Raw genomic sequence first — 23,069 nt, forward strand, 5'->3', positions numbered from 1 at the left:
TGAGTGTCGGGTAAAACACCCCTCTCCACACACCCCTCCTCCACACGCAGCCCATCCCCAATCAACATCGAAGTAGGCAGAGTGATGCAGTCTAGATCTGCACCCAAGGCTGCTGGCACATCCGCCTCTCTGATACCAAGAAGCACAAAAACGTCAAAAGACCACTGAACTCTGAGGGAGCCTGAGATGCAGGATGAGTCAGGACCACTCTCAGTGGCTGCTTCCTCCTCTGTACCAGGAAGATCCCGAAACCCACCCTAACTCCTTTTATATGCTGCTGTGCAGCCCAGACAACCTGGTGGATGCAAAGGCACTAAAAATGCTAATGATCTTGAAGAAGTTGAAAAATGCCACTTGTACAGATGAAGGAATTGAGGCTCAGAGAGGGAAAGTAACTTGTCCAAGGTCACACAGCTCATATATGGTACGTCTGGTATTTAAACTGCGCTCTTCCTCCTGCACAGTAAATGCCAGTCTTCCTTCCCATACCAGGAGGCCAGGAGAGCAGCCCTCTACCTGCCAGAACACAAGGTTCACTTGGACATCAGTGCTCACTGAAAGGAGCTGCAGCTTGCCTAATCTCAGAGGTAAGACTTCCTCTGTGTCACCACAGACGGCAGCATGGAGACCACCGGATGTCGGCCACACAGAGGCAGCTCCTTCTCTGGAAATAAAGAAGGTGCAAGGACAAGAACCGTCCTCTGAAACACGATGTCCCTGCCAGTCTAAGTGTTCAAACAGTAACTACATGAACATGGTGCAGAGAAGTTTTGCCACAGAGTTCCTCATGCACTGACAGAGAGTTAAACTAGGTCAGGGTTTTCCAAGCCGTATTAACTGTGGAAGCAAAGCTTTCAAAATGGACTCTAGAAATAGGGGTGACCAGGATGAAAAGAAGGAAGGTGAGCCTCGGGTACCCCAGTAGGGAGCAAAAAGCGGAGGAGAGGCTCCCCAGCAAGTCCACAAACCCACAGCAGGAAGGTCTCAGCTAGAGTGTCTTTCAAAGCCAACATTTCACCAACACATAACTAGGATAACCATGACAGCAGAATTCACAACTCTTTCCAAGGACAATTACAATTTGAATTCCCTTCACCCAGTTCCCTTCATTAATGTGCCTTAAGAAAATCCCTCTACTTTTTTTTCAAAATCTTGCCAAAAAAAGAAAGAAATATCCTCAATATCACCTTCCAGGTCCACTGAGATCATCGTGAGACACACGTCAAACCCAGGAGCAACTTTTTCCTTAATCCTAGACCAGAATCAAGCACTCCACAAGAAAACTGTCTTACTTACACCCATTATTTCCATGTAACACAACCACTGCCTTCTTCAACCCATAAATGTGGACACCTGAAGTCCAAAGTGTCTACATATCAGCATTACTTGGCAATAAGGTTTCCGGAGAAAGATACATTTTGCACTTAAAATTCTAAACCATATTATACACTAAAGCCTATTTCTGACCTTGCAGAAATCAAGGACTGATTAGCTGCGTATCTAATCACACGCCAGGTGCACCACACCTCATGTGTTACCGCCATAGCCTCAGTAACACTATCCACCTCACGTACTTATTCCCTGAAAAAGCTGTGTGAGTCATAGATTAAGACAGTTGGTTTTAAAAGTCCATCTTCTATATGGGGCGGCATCACTGTCTCCAACCCTAGGAGTCTTCCAAGTGATACTATGAACTTCTCCAACTTAGAAATGGAGACTCTGTTACTACACACAGAAATACCATCATGAACAACAGTTCCTGGACTAATCAAGACACAAAGGACTACGATCCCTCTCAAGGGAAGCATAGAACATGATCGTGTTTTAAGGGCGCCTAAGGTTTCTCCTTCCCCAGCACTCAGTGACCGCAGTGACAGTTTCTTAAACGGAGCTCCAGATCATTTGGCCACACCCTACCAGATGAAGACAAGAAAGCTCTTGTCCATACTTACTGAGGGCTGAAACTCCAGGCATTCTTCCTCAAAGTCAGGGTCTACCTGATGAAAAAGAATCATTAGGAAATTAAAACATCCATTGCTTTCTTAAGGACTGGGCCCCACTTGCAGGAGACTTCAAAGCCTGCAAACCTCCTTGAGCAGCTAAGAACTTGTCCATTCCCTCTGTTCACAAAACCAGCATGCCACAACAATGACACAGGTCACACGGGTACAGCACACATGGAACATCTACCAGTCACCAAGAGATGGCTCTCAAGTATGGACAGAGGAAGACAATGAATTTACTGGCAAAGCAATAGTTAAAAGCCTGAGATGGATAAAAGGTCAATACACAGTCACTGATAATCCTGCTTATTTTTAGTTAAAAATAAAAAATTTAGGCCTCCAGCAAGAGCTACATTAGCCCCAAAACATAGCAGATAATGCCACCACCGCTAGTCTTCAGGAAACCACATAAATCATCTCTCACAGCTGATTGGCTGGGTCTGTAATTCCCTATGGCTTTCTCTTAAGTTTGAACTTAGACTTTTTGATCTTCAGTTCTTACACATATCAAAATCACCACTTCACGTATTAGGCACCGTAGGGGGCTGAGCACACTTAGAGCCAGCCTTCCTCGGGTCAGGCACAGGAACAGTGCTGACACCCACGATCACCTTGGAAATCTCTCAGCGGTCTCATGGGTGGTCCCAGATAACAGTGGGGGTCTTTTGATGCATGACTAGAATCTGATAGAAATATGCATCGTACGTCTCCTAGCAGACTGGAGTAAAACTCAACATCTATCACACAGTAGGATGGCTCCTTCATGTGATACAAAAATTAAAAGGTAAATTCCTCCTGTCCTTCAGCACTGAGTCTTTCATCTCCTCAAAAACTCTTCACAGACTTTTTTTTTCTTTTTTTTCTTTTTTTTGAGACACAGTCTTGTTCTGTTACCCAAGCTGGAGTGCAGTGGTGCGATCTCGGGTCACTGCAACCTCCACCTCCTGTGTTCAAGCGATTCTCCCACTTCAGCCTCCCAAGTAGCTGGGACTACAGGTGTGCACCACCACACCTGGCTAATTTTTGTAGAGACGGGGTTTCACCATTTTGGCCACGCTGATATTGACCTCCTCAGCCTCCCAAAGTGTTGGGATTATAGGTGTGAGCCACTGTGCCTGGCCCCTTCACAGACATTTAAGGTAAAGTTAATTTCTGTGATTTTTTGACATTCCTACAAGTAAAAGACAAGCCACTGTCTATTCCACTAATGCTATTTTTCTTTATAAGATTATTGTAAGTAGATTATAAGATTATCTACTTCTTTATATGTCTTAGTGCTTCTGGTTCTACAGACCATGTTTCCGCTGCAGCCTCAGTCGCTCATGCTAGGTGTGGGGCTGGTAGACAAGACGTGGGAAGGATAGCATATAAGAGCAAAACGGAAGATAATACTGAAAACCTAGATTGGCATTATCTTCTAACTTACTTTCTCCCCACATCTTGATCAGCACCCCTGTCACCTACTAAAATGTGGTAATCATTTTTGACTCTTCTAGGGAAATGAGGCAGAAAGAAACAGAAAAACAGAAGGAAAAGCAAAGTGACTGAGTGCATCTCCCTAAGCCTTTTACTACACGATGGCTACAGCGGAATGAGAAAAGGTGATGAGGTGCGTCAGCCTTGAAAGAGAAAACCACAGGGCTGCTGCTTACCTCTGCTGCCAAGTAATGCCCCGTGGCCAGGTGCTTGAAGCGGAAAAGGCTGTTCCAATACCCTGCTCCGCCCCGACACGGGTCATGCTGGACCACCTGCAAGAATGATCAACAGGAGTCAATGAAACGTCAGCCTACACTAGGAAGACATTAAATTGGAGGCATCACAAGTCATAGTTCAGGAGTGGTATTTATAAGCTAGAAAAAAAAAATCAGCATTTTCAACAAACCCATTGCCAGCGTCACACGTAACATCCAAACTCGAAAGTAAGCAATGTCTCTCCAAAGAAGGCATCGAGTCTCCTAGTTAACATACAATGGTTGGAATAAAAACTTCAATGGTTTTCAGGTTATTTGCCTTAGCCATAATGAAGTAGCAGATTCTGAAACGTATCTACAAAACGCACAGCCAATAAAAAGGACTTTCATGGAGAACTGTGAAAGCAATGCGCACATGTACTCATGTGCTGGGACACACACGCAGGCCTGTGCTCTGAAATGTGAAACTCAGCGCCTGGGTCAATGCATCAGAAAAATAAATGTCACATCAGCTTCTGGCCATGACAGAGTTAACCAGCACTGGTAGTTGGTGCCATAAACAATCAGACACTGCAGAGAATAGATGAAATTGCCATAGACAACTAGAAAACTGGATAAAATATCCCAAACAACTGTGTTCACACATTGGACAACTGGTGGTGCACAATGGTGATCTCTGAGAATAGGGAAACAAACAAGGCCAGCTCGGCCATTGCTCTGATTTTCTACCCAGGGGTCCTCTCTGGATGGCAGCATGAGGAGGAAGAATCCAAGCTGAGGGCACTAAGCTCATGGAGTTAAGGGGACAGATCAAAGTTGAGGGAGACTGAGGCAGCTAGAATTTGTGGGGATGGAGTACTAATGCATACAGAACTACACACAGAAAAAGCTCTGGAAGTCTGCACAGGAGCCTCCCTTGAGTTTTTGGCTGAACATCAGACTGCATATGCATAAGGCAAGACCCTACAAAGCCAAATGAAGAAAAACAAGGAGTCTGAATGCTGAACTTTCCCAGAGCTCACCCAGGGCTGGGAGGAGTCCTGATTCTGAAAAGCCAAAGCAGAGAGATCATGCGGAACACCCCGCGCATTAGTACACACATCAAAGGGGTCCCATCTTGGAAGGGGAGCTAAACTAGCCCCAAAATTAACTCTACACAACACCTGGCTGAATAAAGCTTGAAAATAAGCCTTCAAAGGAGCAAAGGGATCCTACAGGTCACTTTAGTGTATAACAAAAGAAAGTTCAGTACTCTTTAAAGGAACAACAGACTCCACATACTCAACAAACTTGTATTACAATGCTCAGTCAATAAAGGACTAGACAAAGAATCAGAAAAATGTGAACCACGAATGCAGGACCTGTCAAACAGTATCAAATGACCCAGCACGTCTGTGTAGGTTGGTCAGGCAGCAGGGTAAACACACAGACACAGACAGACACAAACACACACACACACACACACACACACACACAAAGGCATATCATAATCAGATTAACGTAAACCAGAAATAAAAATCTTTACAGCAGCCGAGGTAGGGGGAGGATGCATGGCAGCGACATTATATACAAGGAACACGTTTTTTTCCCCATCAAATAATCACAAACAATGCAAGCCAAAAGACAATGGTTCAAAATCTTTAAAGAAAGTAAAAAACTGTCTACCTAGAATTCTATACACAAAAAAAGTCCTTCAAAAGGAAGGCCACATGGAGAAAATGGGACTCTGACACACTGCTGGTGAGAATATAAAATGGTGCAGCCATTCACTGTGGAAGGCAGTCTGGCAGTTCCTCAAAAGGTCAAAAATAGAATTACTACATAACCCAGAATTCCACTCCCAAGAGCCTTGAGAACATACATCCACATAAAAAGTTGTATATCAATGTTCATAGCAGTGTTATGGAGGAGCCAAAATGTGAAAACAATCCAAATGCTATTAAATGATAAATGGGTAAATAAAATATGGTACATCTATACAATGGAATATTATATGGCAATAAAAAGAAATGAAGTACTGATACATGTGGCAATATGAATACACTTTGAACATGTTATCTGGTGTGGTCTCAATGTGTGTGTCCTCTCATCATTTATGGGTTGAAACCTACCCCCTAAGGTTATAGTATTAGAAGATCGTTTATATTATACTTCACCTTTGGTAGGTGATCAGGTCATGAGGCTGAGCCTTTATGAATAAAAACAGTGCCCTTATACAACAGACCCCAGAAAGTCCCCTCTCTTTCTGCCATGTGAGGACACAGCAGATGAACCAGGAAGAGTGCCCTCACCGGACACTGAGTCTGCCAGTGCCTTGATCTTAGATTTCCAGCCTCCAGAACTATAAGAAATACATTTCTGATATTTATAAGCAACCCAGTTTATGATATTTTATAATAGCAGCCCGAATTGGACTAAGACATCATCCTAGGTGAAAGAAGTCAGATATGAAGGACCATGTATGGTAGGATTCTGTTTATATGAAACATTCAGCAGTGGCAAATCTATAGAGATAGGAAGTAGATTAGCTACCAAGGGCAGGAGAATGGAGGATATTTAAGGGGAAATAGGGAGTGACTGCTAATGAGCATAGTATTTATTTGGGGATGATGAATAAGCTACAGACATATAATGTAAACCCTGGCTCATTACTACAAATATAAAATACAGGGTGTTGTCTTCTCTCTTTTATTTTCAGGGGCACTTGACTTGCCAGAATCCATTTTAAAAAATGAGAGAAAGAAATATTCAATGTCTTCCTAAGAAATTCAGGAGAACAAGGTGAAAAATTGCTTATAAAATGGTATCAACCATGCAAAAAATATCCTGTTCATAGAAAAACAGCTCAATGGAAGTAGGCACATTAAATTAGTGAAACAACACTTCACTTCTGCCCTTGTTTTCTTGATTTTCTATATTTCCTTAGTTTGCATTATTACTTTAAATTAACTCTGAAAGATGAGAAAGTCTCCATTTTTTTTTTTTGTACCAGTATCCAAATCACACATGAGAAGTGGTTTTGAGAGACTGTTCTGAATGTAAAAAACTCTGTGGTGGGGACCATGGGGGCATCAATCTTCAATAATAAAGTTCAAGACCAAATTCTGGCTCTCAAGCAGTTTTGTTTTTTGTAGGTTTTTCTTTGGCAAACAAAAAGTTTTATTTCAGAAACTGAGTTCACCATTTATAAATACACCAAAACATAGTCAATGCAAATTTAGATTAAGCATATGTACAATATTTTAACAAAACAACTTTTCTTTTCTGAGACAGGGTCTCGCTTTGTCACCCAGGCTGGAGAGAAGTGGTGCAATCTTGGCTCACTGCAACCTCTGCCTCCCGGGTTCAAGTGATTCTCGTGCCTCCGCCTCCCAAGTAGCTGCGATTATAGACGTGTGTCATCACGCCTGGCTAATTTTCATATTTTTAGTAGAGACAGGGTTTCGCCATGTTGACCAGGCTGGCCTTGAATTCCTGACCGCCAGTGAACCTCCCACCTTGGCCTCCCAAAGTGCTGGGATTACAGGCATGCACCACCACACCTGGCCAAAACAACTTTTCTGAAAGGTCATAGGCAAATGAGTGATCTATCTCACCTGGAGTATTTAAATAGCTTAAAATGAGAAAATGAACCTTTTTTTAGGAGTTAACGCAAAAACTCTGAAGACATAATTGTTAAAAGAATCTGACAACTGATATTTCATTCTGATGTCTCTCAAGGAGTTTATAATCTAGTATGATTGACAGGTCCCTGTGTAGACACACACAGTAACTAAAGGGCAAATGCAGGTAAAGAAGAAGAAAGGGGAAAATGGATAGAGGGTGGGAATTAACAAAAACTTTACATAGATTCCTCTTTATCGTAACTGTGGAAACTTTTCTATACAATGCCCAAGATGAACTTGATTTTTTTCCTTTTTTTGTTTGAGACGGAGTTTCACTCTTGTTGACCAGGCCGGAGTGCAATGACGCAATCTTAGCTCACTGCAACCTCCGCCTCCCAGATTCAAGTGATTCTCCTGCCTCAGCTTCGCAAGTAGCTGGGATTACAGGCATGCGCCACCATGCTGGTCTAATTTTGTATTTTTTAGTAGAGACAGGGTTTCTCCATGTTGGTCAGGCTGGTCTCAAACTCCCGACCTCAGGTGATCGATACGCCTCAGTCTCCCAAAGTGCTGGGATTACAGGCCTGAGCCACCATGTCCAGCTGAACTTGATTCTTACAATATCCATGTTAAAAGAGTGGTAAGACAATATTTTAAATGGGCAAAATATCTGAACAAACATTTCACCAGAGAAGCTACGCAGATGGCAAATAAGCACATGAGAAAAATGCTCAACATCGTTAACCAAACCCGCAATGAAATTTCACTACACACCTAATAAATCAAACGGGGGATGCAAATTCAACCCACATTGCAATTTCACTATGTACCTACTAGAATGACTAACACTGAAAAGACTGACCATATCAGGTGTTGGTAAGGATGTGGAAGAACTAGAACTCGCACATATTACTTGTGGGAATGTAAAATGGTCCAACCACTTTGGAGAACAGTTTAGCCATTTCTTATGAAGTTGAATATATACTATACCACACCATACCATACCATACAATGGCTACCATATGATCCAGCCAATCCACTGCTAGGTATTTAATCAAGAGAAATGAAGGAAAGTTATATTCATATAGAAACTTGTACACAAATATCCCTAGAAGCTTTATTTGAAATAACCAGAAATTGGGAACAACTCAAATGTTCATCAACAGGTGAATAGATTAACAAATTGTGGTGTATCCATATGATGGACTATTATGCAGCCATATAAAGGAACAAATTAATCTGATACATACAACAATATATATGAATCTCAAAATAATTATACTGAGTAAAAAAAAAAAAAACAAAAAACAGAACATAAAGACTGTATACCGAATGACTTCATTTATACAAAGTTCAAGAAGAGGCAATACTAATTTATGGAGATAGAAGTCTCCAGGAGGAAAAAGGAAACACTGCCTGGAAAGAGAGGCTCAAGGGACCTTTTGGGTGCAGCTATCATTCTGTTTCTTGTTCTAGGTGCTGGTTACATGGCTGAATGTATACGTAAAAATTCATTGAGTTGTATACTCTTGACTTGCGCAATTTACTGTACATAGGCTAGTCCTCAACAGCAACATGAAACAATTGAAGCTAGGGAGGAGGAAAAGAGAAGGCAAGCAGAGACAGAAAAATGTATCTATTCAAATTCAAAATTTAAACTAGAATTCTAATTCATGCTGCAATTACACAGAAAGGAAGCTTGAGGTGAAGAAAGAGCTCCATGTTAGTTGAAGCTTTCATTGCCTCTTTCACCAAGCATTCAGATCATTTCCTTCTTTGTCCTGCAATTCTAGACTCTCCTCACAATAAACTACATGCTGTGGGCAGAATCTTCTAGCTTCTTTAAGTTGCACACTGATTACGTCACTCCCTTCCTCAAACAACTTTCCACATTTCTCCCCTGCCCGTAAATGAAATCCCAACTCCCTAGAGCCTGGATATATGGCCCTGCAGGCTCTGGTCTCCAAAAACAGTTTCTGTTTAATTTTCCACGCCTATCCCATGCCCTTCACCAAACAAGTTACTGAGTTTTATCCCACGCTGCTTCGTGTTTCCACATTCTGCACCATTCTCTTACATGAAGTAACCTACCCCATTCATCTCTTCCTTCTGAAATATAAATCATCCTGCAGGTACCAGATCAGATGCTATCTCCTTCAGGAAGTCTTCCTTAATTCTTCACCCAACCAGACATTCACCCTCTCTCACTGAAACCTCCAAAGCCTGTGGAATATGCCTCTTATCACCTTCACCATCCCCCTGTGTGTTCTAGTTATCTGGGTGCACATCTTTTCATTTCTGCCCCATCACCAATGTGGGCATCACCTATGTATTATGTCAGGTAGACACTTGGTTAAATATTGTTGTGATAGATAAATAAGCAAAGGAAGGAAAACAATAGAAGAGATTAGATGGCCCAGAGAAAGATATTTCTAATTTCATTTTTGAATTTGTTTCCAAAGTACTTATTCTCTCCCTCTGCACAAACATCCAGCACCATGATATGTCATGATGCACTTACTTCACTAAGCCATCCACAACCCATTTTTGGAACAGGGTGGGTATAAGTACCTGTTTGTGACATATATATACACACACACACACACACGTATTCTGTGTGTGTGTATGTGTGTAGGTGTTGTGTATATAGGTGTATAGACATATACAGGTGTATGTATGTATATATATTTGTAGAATATATATAGAAAGAGCCCTTTCTCCACCCTACCCTTACCTCTACCTCCCACAGGGCTTTTGAACTAGTGGCAGATGTGGCCGACTGCCGGCCCGTGGTTCTCAGGAAGACATGCTGCTTCTTCCTGTGTTCGTCACAGGTGAGAAACTTCTCCTGCTCAGCATGGAACAGCCTCACCACGTCACCCTAAAAGTCAACACGAGAAAGAATTAAGGAAAAAAGAATTTAAACAGAGAATTAGACTGCTGCCCTCAAGAAGAGTCAAGTAACGTTCAGCCCATAAAGCATCAAACTCACCCCCTTTAATATGTCATCTTTGTTATCACTCCATTTCATGAAAAGGACTATTTTCCAGCTTGTATTGCAGTTGACGGAGTTGACCTGAAAAACAGATTAGAGTTATTTTTTCACGTACCCCTCACAACAACTGTGTCATCCAGCCCCCAAATTTCTCACTGCAGCCTAGGAAGCAGGGCTGTACTTCAAACTAAAAACTCTAAAGATTGATGCCACTAAAATCACAGCACCTGCAAATGCAACTGGCCCATTGGCAGAGTTTGGCAATAAATGGTTCATTTGCACCAATCACTATGCACAGTCCAACCATGACTAATGGAACCAACCCTCCTGCCTTTCTGGAATGATATTTTCTGTTTCCTCCAAGTCTCTTGCTCTGTAGCCAGAAAGTAAAGGCGTGATGAAAATAAGTACTTACAAAATGGAATGAGCTATAAAGGGAAAAAAATGAGTCCAGTGTATACACTCGAAAATGTTAATGAGCATTGTTAACAACAGCAGCCATTGTTTGTGCACTAAATCTATGCCAGGCACTAGGTTTAGGTGCTAACATGCACCATCTCCTTTAATTCTTTGCAACACCCTAAAAAATAGGTCTGACTGCCACCCCCATTTCAGAGATAAGGAAACTGATATGCAGGAAGACCGGGTAACCAACCTACCATCACAAAGCTAGGAATGGCAGACAGGATGTGAATCCACATCTATCCCACTGAAGAGTTTGTGTCCTTACCCATCAGACAAATATTTATGTCACAAGGAAGTAACCTCCTTGTATCCTATAATTGCCAATTTAGAGGATAAGGAGATGTATTGCCAAAAGCAAGCTATCACCCTTGCAGAGCTGCTGATAAATCTGCAGTGTTACTTTTTGAACAAATTAGAAAGAGGCATCCTGTATAGGGAGACAAATTAGAAAAAGATGCTCCTATAGCCAGAAAAAAATTAGTAAAAGGGGTCATCTCTGGCTTCACAAATTAAAAAACAATCCCTCAGTGATGTGAGGCTTAGCAAACTGAGCACTAGAGTGAATATCAGCCCGCATCTACTACTCAATACACAGAGTTGCACAACCTTACATGGCAGCCTTGACCCTGGGCCTGTTTCTTCACCTGCAGAATGGGCACCTGCCCCAAGTCACTGCAGAAGTCACTCTCAGCACACGCATGCACTGGTACCAGCCAGACCTGCTCCTACAGGATACCTATGCCCACAGGCATAACTCAACGTCCTTACCTCATTGCAGCCTGGGTTATCTACCAGTTGATGGCTGCTAGCATGTAGGGGCTGACCAGCATTGACGGGGTTCAGAACAACCTTGTCACCTATGACCACCTGGAAAGGAAAGAAACAATACAGCTTTGCACAAAACTGATAAGGACTGCAGATTGACCACTGGGCAGTTCTAGGAGACATATGTGTCTGTGTTGAAGAAGGCAAGGCCTATCCCCAGCAAGTATAAAGATACAGCACACACCACACCTCCCTCAAAAGCTGACCCTGTGTAGAAGGGGTCATGTTTACAAGGTTAAACCTGAATTTTGTTCCCTGGGTGTCACTGATTATACAGAGATATTTCAAAGCCAGTCCAGAGCAGGAAAAAACAAACAAACAAACAAAACTTCGGTTTAGGGTACCTATATAAATAAGTTTTAAGTAAATTTAAGAAAAGAAAAGATAGAGTCTGAGTAAGTCTTTATCTTTGACAGACAAAGCCACAACTTTATGTTTCTAAAGCAATTACTTTCATATTTTTACTATAACATTTGGAAATACATTTTCTATGATCAGGTCATATATATAGCCATTTAGACTTATATGCATGTTTGTATATTTATAATATATACAATATACTATATATATAACTAAAACAAAAGTTGCCCCCCCCAAAAAACACAATACTTATCATTACGTGGTATAACACAGTCTGATCTTTCTGTTCTATTCCATTTTCAAACAGGATAGTCACAAGTCACTAAATTGATGTCATGGCCCACAAATGGGTCTACACTTATTTTTTGTAAAATACTATTTTAAATTCAAGTCCATCTCATCTTCTCAACTAAGTCATGGCCACACACAGATTCATTTAAAGGATAGGAAAGCAAAGGATGCGCTGAAAATGAAATTCAGAATAAGGCACACTTGTTTTTTATTTTTGGTTAGAGAAGATGGTTTCCTAACATGAAAAACCATCTATTTTCAAGCTTATCACATTTGAGAAGCATATACAATTGAATTTTCTATAACTCCAAATGAATATAAGTTCATTTGATAAATCCAACACTTTTGGTGAAACCTAAGTTTTACTGGGCTTTTCTTCCTGTTCACAGTTAAGGATCAATTATTTACCAACTATGAGGGAATGGTCTGGTACCACATGTTTCTGGTACATTCCTTATCATATACACACAAATATATAAACATATTTGAACTTCGCAAAGCTTGTAAATTTAAACGGCACTATTAAAAAGTGTCAAAACCAGTTTTAAAGTTAAGGCTGGTTGAGCATTTTGAGACTATTTCATGCTGTTTGAAGCATATTTTTCAATAAAAAGCAGCTATTTTAGAATCATTAACAAGGTCAAAAACATAGCTGATAGCATTTAACCACAATCACTGTTAAGTATATGCCCACATAATGGCTGACTAATTCAGCCAACAAATATCAGAACTGCTCTAAGGTTTCCTGTGGCTTTATATACTAGAGAACCCTCGGGAGTGGACCCTGCTCCAGATCCACTGCACTGCTGAACACGATGGGGAGCCTGAATGCTTCTCAACATAGGAACAAATGAAGCTGATCCCAATTTCTACTCTCCTTCCCTACCATGGGTAGGTTATTTCTTTTCCATCCTCCGTCCTTTATTAACTTTATTTCCAAAATAGAAAAGACATTTCTATTCCACTAATGGGTCTGGAATGACAGGGACCCTCTCCAGGACATTAATACGGGAGAGCTGTTTTTGTGGTAAAGTTCCTAAGGCAATGGGCTGTTCATACAATGTTTTCAGACGTCCAGGAGGAAAAACACAGTGACAGTATTTAGGTCACACTTCTCTCCACAGCTCCCTGTTTCCCAAACACTAGTTTCCATAGCAATTCCCTTCTCTTTATGCAGGACGAGGGTCTGGTTCCAACTTTCAAAGTCTCCACCTTGACTCTAATATACAGTCACACTTGGAAGCACGGCACGGAACACTTTCTAGGCGGAGAATCCGCACTTACGCTGTCTCCAATGGATCGCAGCTTGTAGAATGGCTGAATGTAAAACCAGGACCCTTCATTTCCAGCCTCATCCAATGTGACTCTCATGGCGTTCTTCTCCAACAGAGCGGGAAGCCTCTTATTCACTGTTAGGTATTTATTACTTTTCAAATGCAGGAGCTAAAAACCCACCAAGAGAAAAAAGTGAGTGTCAGCAAATCTGAATTTTCTACCATTCCTTCTTTCAATCATATCAACTATGTAGCAAACATTCCTCCCACCATTGAACTGCTGGTGAAGCTAAAGAATCACAAAGTGCCTAAGGCTGCAGATGATTAGAAAAGGAAGAAGAGAAAAGGGAGCAGAAAGAGTGGGCAGAATACAAGAAAAACTGTCATGTTTTATTTTTCAGCATAGCCTTGGACAAGATGGATGTTGCTCAGGTCAACTGTTCCATCATCAGCTGCCATCTGTCAGTGGGATAGACCTAACCCTGTGTGAACGGGCTAAGGAACTGCAGTGTGGCATGCCCTGACACATAGGTGGAGCTGAGGAAGGCCACTCTGAGCACAGGCAACAGTTTAAAAAACAAAGCAGGGCCAGGCGAAGTGGCTCGTGTCTGTAATCCCAGCACTTTCACAGGCAGAGGCAGAAGATTGCTTGAGCCCAGGAGTTTGAGACAAGCCGGGACAACACTGGGAGACCTTGTCTCTACAAAATATTTAAAATCAACCAAGTGTGGGAGTACACACCTGGAGTCCCTGCTACTCAGGAGGCTAAGGTGGGAGGATCACCTGAGCCCAGGAGTTGCAGGCTACAGCGAGCCGAAATCACACCACTGTACTCCAGCTTGGGTGACAGAGCAAGACGCTGTCTCTAAAAAAATTAAATAAAATAAAATGCAACCCCTCTGGAGGACTGTCATTTAATTTGGAAGAAAATGGTTTGAATTTCCAAGTACTTTATTCTTGGTTTTCGGTACTACAAGAGCAGTATGGAAAGACTGAAGACCTAGACGGGATATAACGTGTCTGATAGTCAGTCTAGACCAGAAACAGTTGGCCAAGGCTTCCCAATTCAACAGGTTATAAGAGAAAGTGGAAAGGAATATGAAAGACTGCCCAATCCCTTGAGAAATGGTACAACCAGCCGGGCGTGGTGGCTCACGCCTGTAATCCCAGCACTTTGGGAGGCTGAGGTGGGCAGATCACCAGGTCAGGAGATCGAGACCATCCTGGCTAACATGGTGAAACCCTGTCTCTACTAAAAAAACACAAAAAATTAGCCGGGTGTGGTGGCGGGTGCCTGTAGTCCCAGCTACTCCGGAGGCTGACGCAGAAGAATGGCGTGAACCTGGGAGGCGGAGCTTGCAGTGAGCCAAAATGGCACCACTGCACTTCAGCCTGGGCGACAGAGTAAGACTCCGTCTCAAAAAAAAAAAAAAAAAAGGAAAAAGAAACGGTATAACCAGAATGAGACTCCATTGCTAATTGCAAATATCCTCCTTTTCACATGGTAACAGATACAGCTGCTAGAAGTGTTCGGAGGTCCTCCAAATCCCCGAACAGTGCTGTTGGAGGTAGAAGAATAATCTGTCTGATCCATAAGCCCCGATGATCCCTAGCTAAAATAAACAAGGAGAAGGCAACATCTTCCCAACCCCTCAGCTGATCCCTTGGTGAGTGGCCTCTGGTCCTGCACACATCTGTCTAGGTGCCAGACCCAGTTTGTTTATAAACCAAAGTTACCTACAAGTAGGCCCCAAGATTCAGGGTTGGGGGAAGTAATAATAACTAAGATTAATTACAGTGTATCCACAGCTTATTCTGGGACAGGCACCTCTCAACCATGCTAAAGAGCAGATGCCATTACCATTTCCATTTTGCTGGTAAGTAAAATAACACATGGCAAGATTTCTTGCCCCAAATCTCACAGTGTGTTACAAAACCTGAATCGGAATGCATTTAGAAGTTTATGTCCTTAGCCTCTGCACCTTTCATCTTCGTGTCAAGCCATATTCTCCAATCTAACCAAATCAGGAAGTCTTGTACTCTGAATTTCAGGGCACTGGCCTGGCTTAGTAATAAAGCTGACACTGAACTTGGAGCCCACCTGGACACTTGTGTCCATTCTGAAGGGGATGGAACTTAAGGAGGAGGAAGTGGATGAGTGGGACTGGCAGGATCTAATCTTCAACCAGATTCTCAAGCTACTTTCACTATTTCAAAAGGCCTAATGTAAAGAGCCCATTTAACCCCAAAAGGTTGCTTTTACCAATCTTTTACTAGTGTTCCCATCTTCCTGATTAGCCCTGCTCTATACCTAATAGCAAGAGAAAGGGGAAGGATTCCTACGTAATTAGTAATGTTTACACAGTGGGCAAAATCTTTCAAAAAGGAAAATAATGAAGGAAGATCATCAAACGGGTCTAGGTGCTCAACAGTTGGTAACCACTACTCTTTGTGCCTGAACAAATCAAGAAAGCCACATGTTGCACTGGGCTTCCAGGAAGACTGGCATGGACCCAGAGAGATCTTCTGAGCAAAACCTGTATTAGCTGTTTCCTGGTTTGTGTTTTATCTCCATGCCAAATGTAAAGGCACAAAAGATAAGCAACCCATGAGACCAGACATGAAAACAATAAATATTTTTGATAAGTATAAAATGTATCAAAATGGTAAGTATTTTTTATTTGAAAAGTCCCAAAGGTACAGAATTGCTCTTATCACCTCTGGGGAGCAGCTCTTCTTGGCCAGTAGATAAAAGTTACAGGGAAGCTAATCTTCACCAAATAGGAAGAATTTTCAAGAATTGTAAGTTAAACAGAACTGCAACAGCCAGGTTCCTTTTCAAGTAGGAAGCTTCCCATTTGAAGTGTCTGGAGTGAAACGATCAGCCATAGACAAAGAGAAGTAGATGCTCACACTGAGAGATGACCAACCAAACAGCCCAAGAGTCCATCACATCTGACAAGAAACACTAGACTTTTTGCAATAAACTGGCTGCCTCCATGGAGTCCTACCATAAAGGTGTCCAAACCCTGTCTTCTGTGTTTGTTTTCTCAGCTGTGTTCTTTGTAACGCTTCAGTTTCAGAAGGGAAGAGCCGCCTTGACCTACCTGGATCACATTGCCATACTGGATTACGGTCCCCAGCAATTTCCTGTTTTCTGTCTCATTCTGCTTCTTTTCCAAGTCTGCAGCGTGCTGTGCATTGAGAAGAAAGATTGGTCACAAAGAGGGAACAATGTGTTCTAGCCCACTGCAGTTATGCAGAACAAATGTCGCCAGTTAATACAAGAATCACAGAAATAAGCAAATCCCTGCGTACACACACTGAGGCTTCATGAAATGAGCCAAAGGGTTCAAACAGCCCATCCACTCTGCCTTTGCTTTGTTGACCTTTTTGGCTTCTTTAAAATGTTTTCTTTTTTTTTTCTTCTTTCTTTAAGGAATTCATGGGTATTTCCTTAGGGTGAGAATAAGTCAAGAGCTGAAATATCTTCAAAGAAAATAGGGTCAGGAAGGGAGGGAAGGAGGGAATTTGCATAGCCCCTTTATAATTTGTGAAAGTCCTCTTTAAGGCTTTGGACTAAAAGAAGACTGAATTTAAATGCTGGATTTGGGTGGTCTGTGGTTTTGTGAATTTGAATGTGTTATTTAATATCAGTGAGCCTTGGTCTCCTCCTTTGTAAAATAAGGATAAAATGGTACCTGCACCTCACAGGAACTCCACTGCACAGTACCTGATACACTGTAGCACACATGGAGTTATTAGTTATTCTTGTTAGACATTAATTATAATGTAATCAATTTTTATAACCATTCCCTGAAGAGAACATTATGACCCCACTTTTCAAGAAGAAATTGACTCACAGTGATTAAAAAATTTGGTCATCCTTGCGTAGCTAGTTGGATGATGGGTAGGAAAGGGATTTGTTATACCATTTCTCTTCTTCTGGGTACATTTGAAACTTTGCTTAATGCTTTTTAAACCACACATTTATTAAGTGGCAGAGATAGTGTTCAAGTCCACATTTGGATAAACTGTATAGTTACAAATGAGGCTGGGAGAGGCTACCATTCCAAATGTGACATGCTAGGGGGGACATAGTAAAGCTGAATAGAAGGTTCTAGAATAGTCTGGCAGGGCCACCTTCCCAAATTCATTCACCTGTGCAACTCTGAAAGCACTGTTACCACACCACAATAATGGTGAAGGGCAATGGGCTTTATCCTAGGCAGTCAGCAAACTGTTATCCCAACCCATCTCCCAAACATAGACTGGTGGAGGGGAAGTAAAATAACTGAGAAGAAATTCAGTATTGAATCTGATAAATGGTAAAACCCTGATGATAAGAGTGTACTTCAGAAGGGTTTCGAAAGCACTCTTCCTGGAGTGTCTCCTTTCCTTAGGTCAAGATGCTACCAGGCGCCAGTGGGTCCTATTTCCCAGGTAATGTCTTCATTTTCACAGAGTCTTCTGGACACAGTCTTGGGTCCCCTACCTACCTGCCTCATCATCTTGTCCTCTCTACTGAATCCCACCAAGCCTCACTCAGTATTCTCATCACAAAATGGGGACAACGGAAGCCTTTTAGGGCCATTGTAGAGATTAGAGAAACTGTATGCCAGACACATAATTGCCATATGATCACAAATTTTAATCATTATTATTATACACTAGTTTCTAAAACTAAGAAACGTTCTGACGATTAACATTTCAAAAGGTGACCTAAGTTGGCTGGGTCAAGAACCTTTCTGTTTCCTTCAAATTCAGCATCTGTTCCATTTCTACCTAGAATATAGGTATTTTTAGGAAAGCACATCTTTTGAGAAAAATGAACTGCAGGAAGCAATTCTAAGCCAAAATGAAACCATATTACAGGAGGGGAATGATCCACACACGTTAGCGTGGATCACTGCAAGTTGACCACATCTGGCATCAGCTCTTTAAAACAATGGCCCATTCAAAACTTCCCTCCCTCTCTTTTGGAATTAGTTACCAGTCTGCTATTCTCAGTGACACAAGCATAAAATCCACTGGGTGCAAGCCACATTTAGAAATAATACCAGTGCTTGCAACATGGCAATCTTTGGCATGCAAGTTGCCCTCAGCACATTTCTCCTGAATCTTTTCTTTCCTCTGCATAAATACTCTCCTTAGCAGCCTCCCACCTCTTGTTCTCCCTAATTTCATGCCTGAGCTTACACTCCCTTTGGAGATTTCTACAGTACCCACAGGTTCTGCAGGTAGTTTTCCAAACAAAACACTGGACTGCATCCATTTGGAATGAAGGCTTACTCTTTGTGGAGAGCCGTTTGTTCTTTCTGCTTAAGAGTTCTCACCTAACACTGACTGCAAACTCAAGAGGGGGAAAATATCAAAGGGAAAAAACCAATGGATTCAGTAAAATAAAATACAACATTTTCCAACATGCAAATATTGTTTTTCCTTGTTCAAAGCCCACACAGAAAGGATTCACCTTTAGAGAGTTCTTAAATAGCATTTCTTGGACTCAAATGATCAAAGAACTCATCTTTAAGTGGAAAAATGCTCATGAACATTCCCCTTACTCTCAAGAATGTCCAATGGCTTCAGTTTAAGAAATACTAATATTATGTTTCTACCTATGTTAGAATAAGTACAGTACAAAAACAGCAACCCAATGGTTACTGGTTTATCTAGAAAGAAATGTCAAATTAGCCATCAAGAAGGCATATATTCCACATTAAAGACTAATTAAACACCAGCAGCTCTAAAAAGCATGGGCATTTGTCAAAAGACATATAAAAGGCAGGAGAAGAACAGAAAATTAAAACAAAATTGGAGAATAAGTATCTAAAGACTTCTTTTAAAATAAAGATATTCTTGGCCAGGAGTGGTGGCTCACACCTGTAATCCCAGCACTCTGGGAGGCCAAGGCAGGCAGATCACCTGAGGTCAGGAGTTTGAGACCAGTCTGGCAAACATGGTGAAACGCTATCTCCACTAAAAATACGAAAAATTAGCCAGGCATGGTGGCAAGCGCATGTAGTCCCAGCTACTCGGGAGGCTGAGGCAGGAGAATCACTGGAACCCAGGAGGCGGAGGTTGCAGTGAGCTGAGATCACGCCACTGCACTCTAGCCTGGGTGACAGAGAGAGACTCCATCTCAAAAACAGATAAATAAATAAGACATTCTTAAATATCACATCTAAAACTGTCAAAACTCTGTTAAACTAAGAGTTAATACTATTTTAATTGTTATAAAGTTTAATGATAACTGAGCCTTCACATCACCACTGAATAAGTATTATATGTATTAAGCTTATGGACCATTTTAAGAATTCACTTTTCTTATAAGTTCTCTTTAAGAAGAAAACTCCCCATTTCATTTTTTACTAAATGTACAAATATCAAATTTAATTCATTTCAGTTCACATTAGTCGTTACATAAATCCCCTCACAAAACCAAGTCTGGGCTGGGCGCAGGGGCTCATGCCTGTAATCCCAGCACTTTGGGAGGCTGAGGTGGGTGGATCACGTGAGGTTGGGAGTTCAAGACCAGCCTGACCAACATGGAGAAACCCCATCTCTACTAAAAATACAAAATTCACCGGGCATGGTGGCGCATGCCTGTAATCCCAGCTACTCGGGAGGCTGAAGCAGGAGAATCACTTGAACCCCAGAGGCAGAGGTTGCAGTGAGCCAAGATCATGCCATTGCACTCCAGCCTGGGCAACAAGAGTGAAACTCCATCTCAAAAAAGACAAAAAATACCAAGTCTGGTATTTAGACAAAACCATCCATGATTCTTTTAGGTTCAACAGGAGGCAAGGCAATAAGGTAGATGAAAAGGTAACAAGGTACAAACACTACAGGCCACTGATCAAGGCTGTTTCTACCCTTGAAAAGAATGAGATGTGGTTGGTTAAATCCCTCAAGTACATTCCAAGAATGGGCCCTCACTGTAAGATACTAAGTGCCTTTCTAAAGGATATTCACGCAATATTGACCAAAAAACTTTTCACTTGATATAACATTAATAATTCCACTTCTAGGAGTTTCTCCTAAGAGGACAACCTGGCATATGCACAAGGCCATAAAACTTTTTTCAGAATGGCAAAGGTTGTCAGGATCCTGAATATCACTCCCTACCTAACCTCTGCCCATAGAGGCTGGTTATCTAAAATTACAGTACTGCCATACAAGGAAGTGACTATGCAGCCATTAAAAATGAGGATAGAGGCCAGGTATGGTGGCTTACGCCTATAATCCTAGCACTTTGGAAGGCTGAGGCAGGCAGATCACCTGAGGTCAGGGGTTCAAGACCAGCCTGGCCAACATGGTGAAACCCCATCTCTACTAAAAATATTCCCAAAAAATTAGCCAGACATGGTGGGGCATGCCTGTAATCCCAGCTACTCAGGAGGCTGAGGCAGGTGAATCACTCGAACTCAGGAGGTGGAGGTTACAGTGCGCCAAGATCGTACCACTATACTCCAGCCTGGGCAACAAAGTGAGACTCCGTCTCAAAAAAAAAAAAAGAATGACAGAAATTCCAATTTATTCATAACATATTAACTGGGAAAAAAGCAAGTTAAAGAAAGGGAGGTGAATAGCATACTCCTGTTGATAGTTTAAAATGTGGAGACACAGGAACAGAATAGCGGGTAGGAGAGTAGGGAAAACATCAAAATAAAACCCAAGGTTATCTTTGAGGAACACAATTTAGGAATCTCATCAATTAATATTTTTTTGCTTTTCCTACTCATATATTTTGGAATTCTCCTCCTAAAATACATGTGTGTAATTTCTCAAAAACATCCTCATCATGTCTCTGTGTCAAGTACTCTGAATTTTTTAAAGTCACGCCGTGGCTCATGTCTGTAATCCTGGCATTTTGGGAGGCCAAGGCGGGTGGACTGCTTCAGCTCAGCTCAGGAGTTCAAGACCAGCCTGAGCAATGTGGCAAAACCCCGACTCTTCAAAAAATACAAAACTTAGCCATGCATGGTGCTGTGTGCCTGTAGTCCCAGCTACTAGGCAGGGAGGTGGGAGGATCACTTAAGCCCAGGAGGTTGAGGCTGTAGTGAGCCATGAACATGTCACTGCACACCAGCCTGGGTGACTGGGTGATAGAGTGGTGAGACTGTCTCAAAAAAAAAAAAAAAAAAAAAAAAAAAAAAAAAAAAAAAAGGAAAGGCATCTTAAACATGTTACCTTTTCATTATTTCAAAATCCTGATAATTTAAATATCTATTACTCTTTTCCTTTGAATAATGGGTTGCGGACTGTTTTTAATATCTAAGGGGAAAAAAAAACCACTCTAATATCTAAGAGGAAAAAAAAAACACTCTAGAAATAGTGGTTTCTACCACTATTATTCACCATGTTCCCTAAGCAACATCAGGTCTGCCCCTTCATAGCCACCTGTTATTTTATTTCAGAGATAGAGAAACTATTATCAAATGACAATAGAAAGGTTACTGAAACAGTGAGGAAAGGTTATTTTGTTAAAGTCAACAAGCTCTGAATCATGTAATGTGATATTGAAGCAAGGCTTCTAAAAACAAGCATTGTAGTACCCAGACAATAAGGACCTGGCACTCCTCTGGCTCTTCCTGGCTCGTCAAAGCTGTGACTTAAGTAATCATTTCTCAGAACAAAACAATGTAGGTGCTTGTTTCAAGGTAACAGCTACGCTGCTGTCAGAAAACAGTAGTAATGGCCTTTAGAAGAAATTATGTGATTTGCAGATGGGAAGAAGCTCATTTTGTCAAGAGACCCTTAGGATATCATGACCAAGAGAGTCAAAATCCAGTTATTCCCGGAGAAGGAAAAAGCATAGCCAGTAACGAGCCACTAGATGTCACTCTCCTTCAAAGTGCTGTTTATGTTGCTTATCCTAGTCAAAAGGAAGTCAAGTGGTCTAGACAACTAATTCCTTAAATGGCATTAATTTAAAATAATCTGACCTCTGATTGGGGTGCTGCACAGTAGTTGACAAAAATAAAAATGAAAACCCACTAGAGACTGGCCATCAGTCCCAACGGCAAAGTGGCTGTCCAAAATACAACATCTTATTGGCTGGTGGGAACGTAAATTGAATGAAACATGTAGATGACTTTAAGACACTAGGGGGAAAAGTTCCAGCTAAGCAGGAAAGTAGGAACTGCAGAAAGTGAAGCACAAAGTCAACATTCAAGACCTGAGGCCGGGTGCAGTGGCTCACGCCTGTAGTCCCAGAACTTTGGGACACCAAGGCAGGCGGATCTTGAGTTCAGGAGATCGAGACCATCCTGGCCAAAATGGTGAAACCTCATCTCTACTAAAATACAAAAAATTAGCCAGGCGAGGTGGCGCGCTACTCAGGAGGCTGAGGTAGGAGAATCGCTTGAACCCAGGAGGTGAAGGTTGCAGTGAGCTAAGTTCGTGCCACTACACTCCAGCCTGACAACAGAGCAAGACTCCATCTCAAAAAAAAAAAAAAAAAAAAAAAAAGAGACCTGAAAGTTACATCAGTAATCTTAAATCAGGGATAATAACTGGCTTCCTTTTTTTATTTTTTTAAAGCATAAACAGCATGA

General features: G+C 41.6%; 1 protein-coding gene across 11 annotated transcripts in view; it reads right to left on the reverse strand.

Moving 5' to 3' along the window:
• The window catches only part of ITPR1 (inositol 1,4,5-trisphosphate receptor type 1), a 352,224-nt gene that overhangs the window by 192,351 nt on the left and 136,804 nt on the right, over positions 1-23,069 (reverse strand). For 6 of the 11 annotated variants that reach the window (XM_007985073.3, XM_007985070.3, XM_007985066.3 and 3 more), the window contains exons 6-12: positions 16,617-16,703; positions 13,520-13,678; positions 11,528-11,626; positions 10,292-10,375; positions 10,034-10,180; positions 3,656-3,751; positions 1,953-1,997 (exon numbers count right to left, since the gene is read on the reverse strand). In XM_007985073.3, the coding sequence (XP_007983264.1) occupies positions 1,953-1,997; positions 3,656-3,751; positions 10,034-10,180; positions 10,292-10,375; positions 11,528-11,626; positions 13,520-13,678; positions 16,617-16,703 (717 nt within the window). The remainder of the gene's footprint in view (positions 1-1,952; positions 1,998-3,655; positions 3,752-10,033; positions 10,181-10,291; positions 10,376-11,527; positions 11,627-13,519; positions 13,679-16,616; positions 16,704-23,069) is intronic. The other 5 variants (XM_007985074.3, XM_007985072.3, XM_007985068.3 and 2 more) reach the window with 1 other exon arrangement.

This window comes from Chlorocebus sabaeus, chromosome 22 (genome assembly GCF_047675955.1).
Source record: "Chlorocebus sabaeus isolate Y175 chromosome 22, mChlSab1.0.hap1, whole genome shotgun sequence".
NCBI classification, from domain to species: Eukaryota; Metazoa; Chordata; class Mammalia; order Primates; family Cercopithecidae; genus Chlorocebus; species Chlorocebus sabaeus.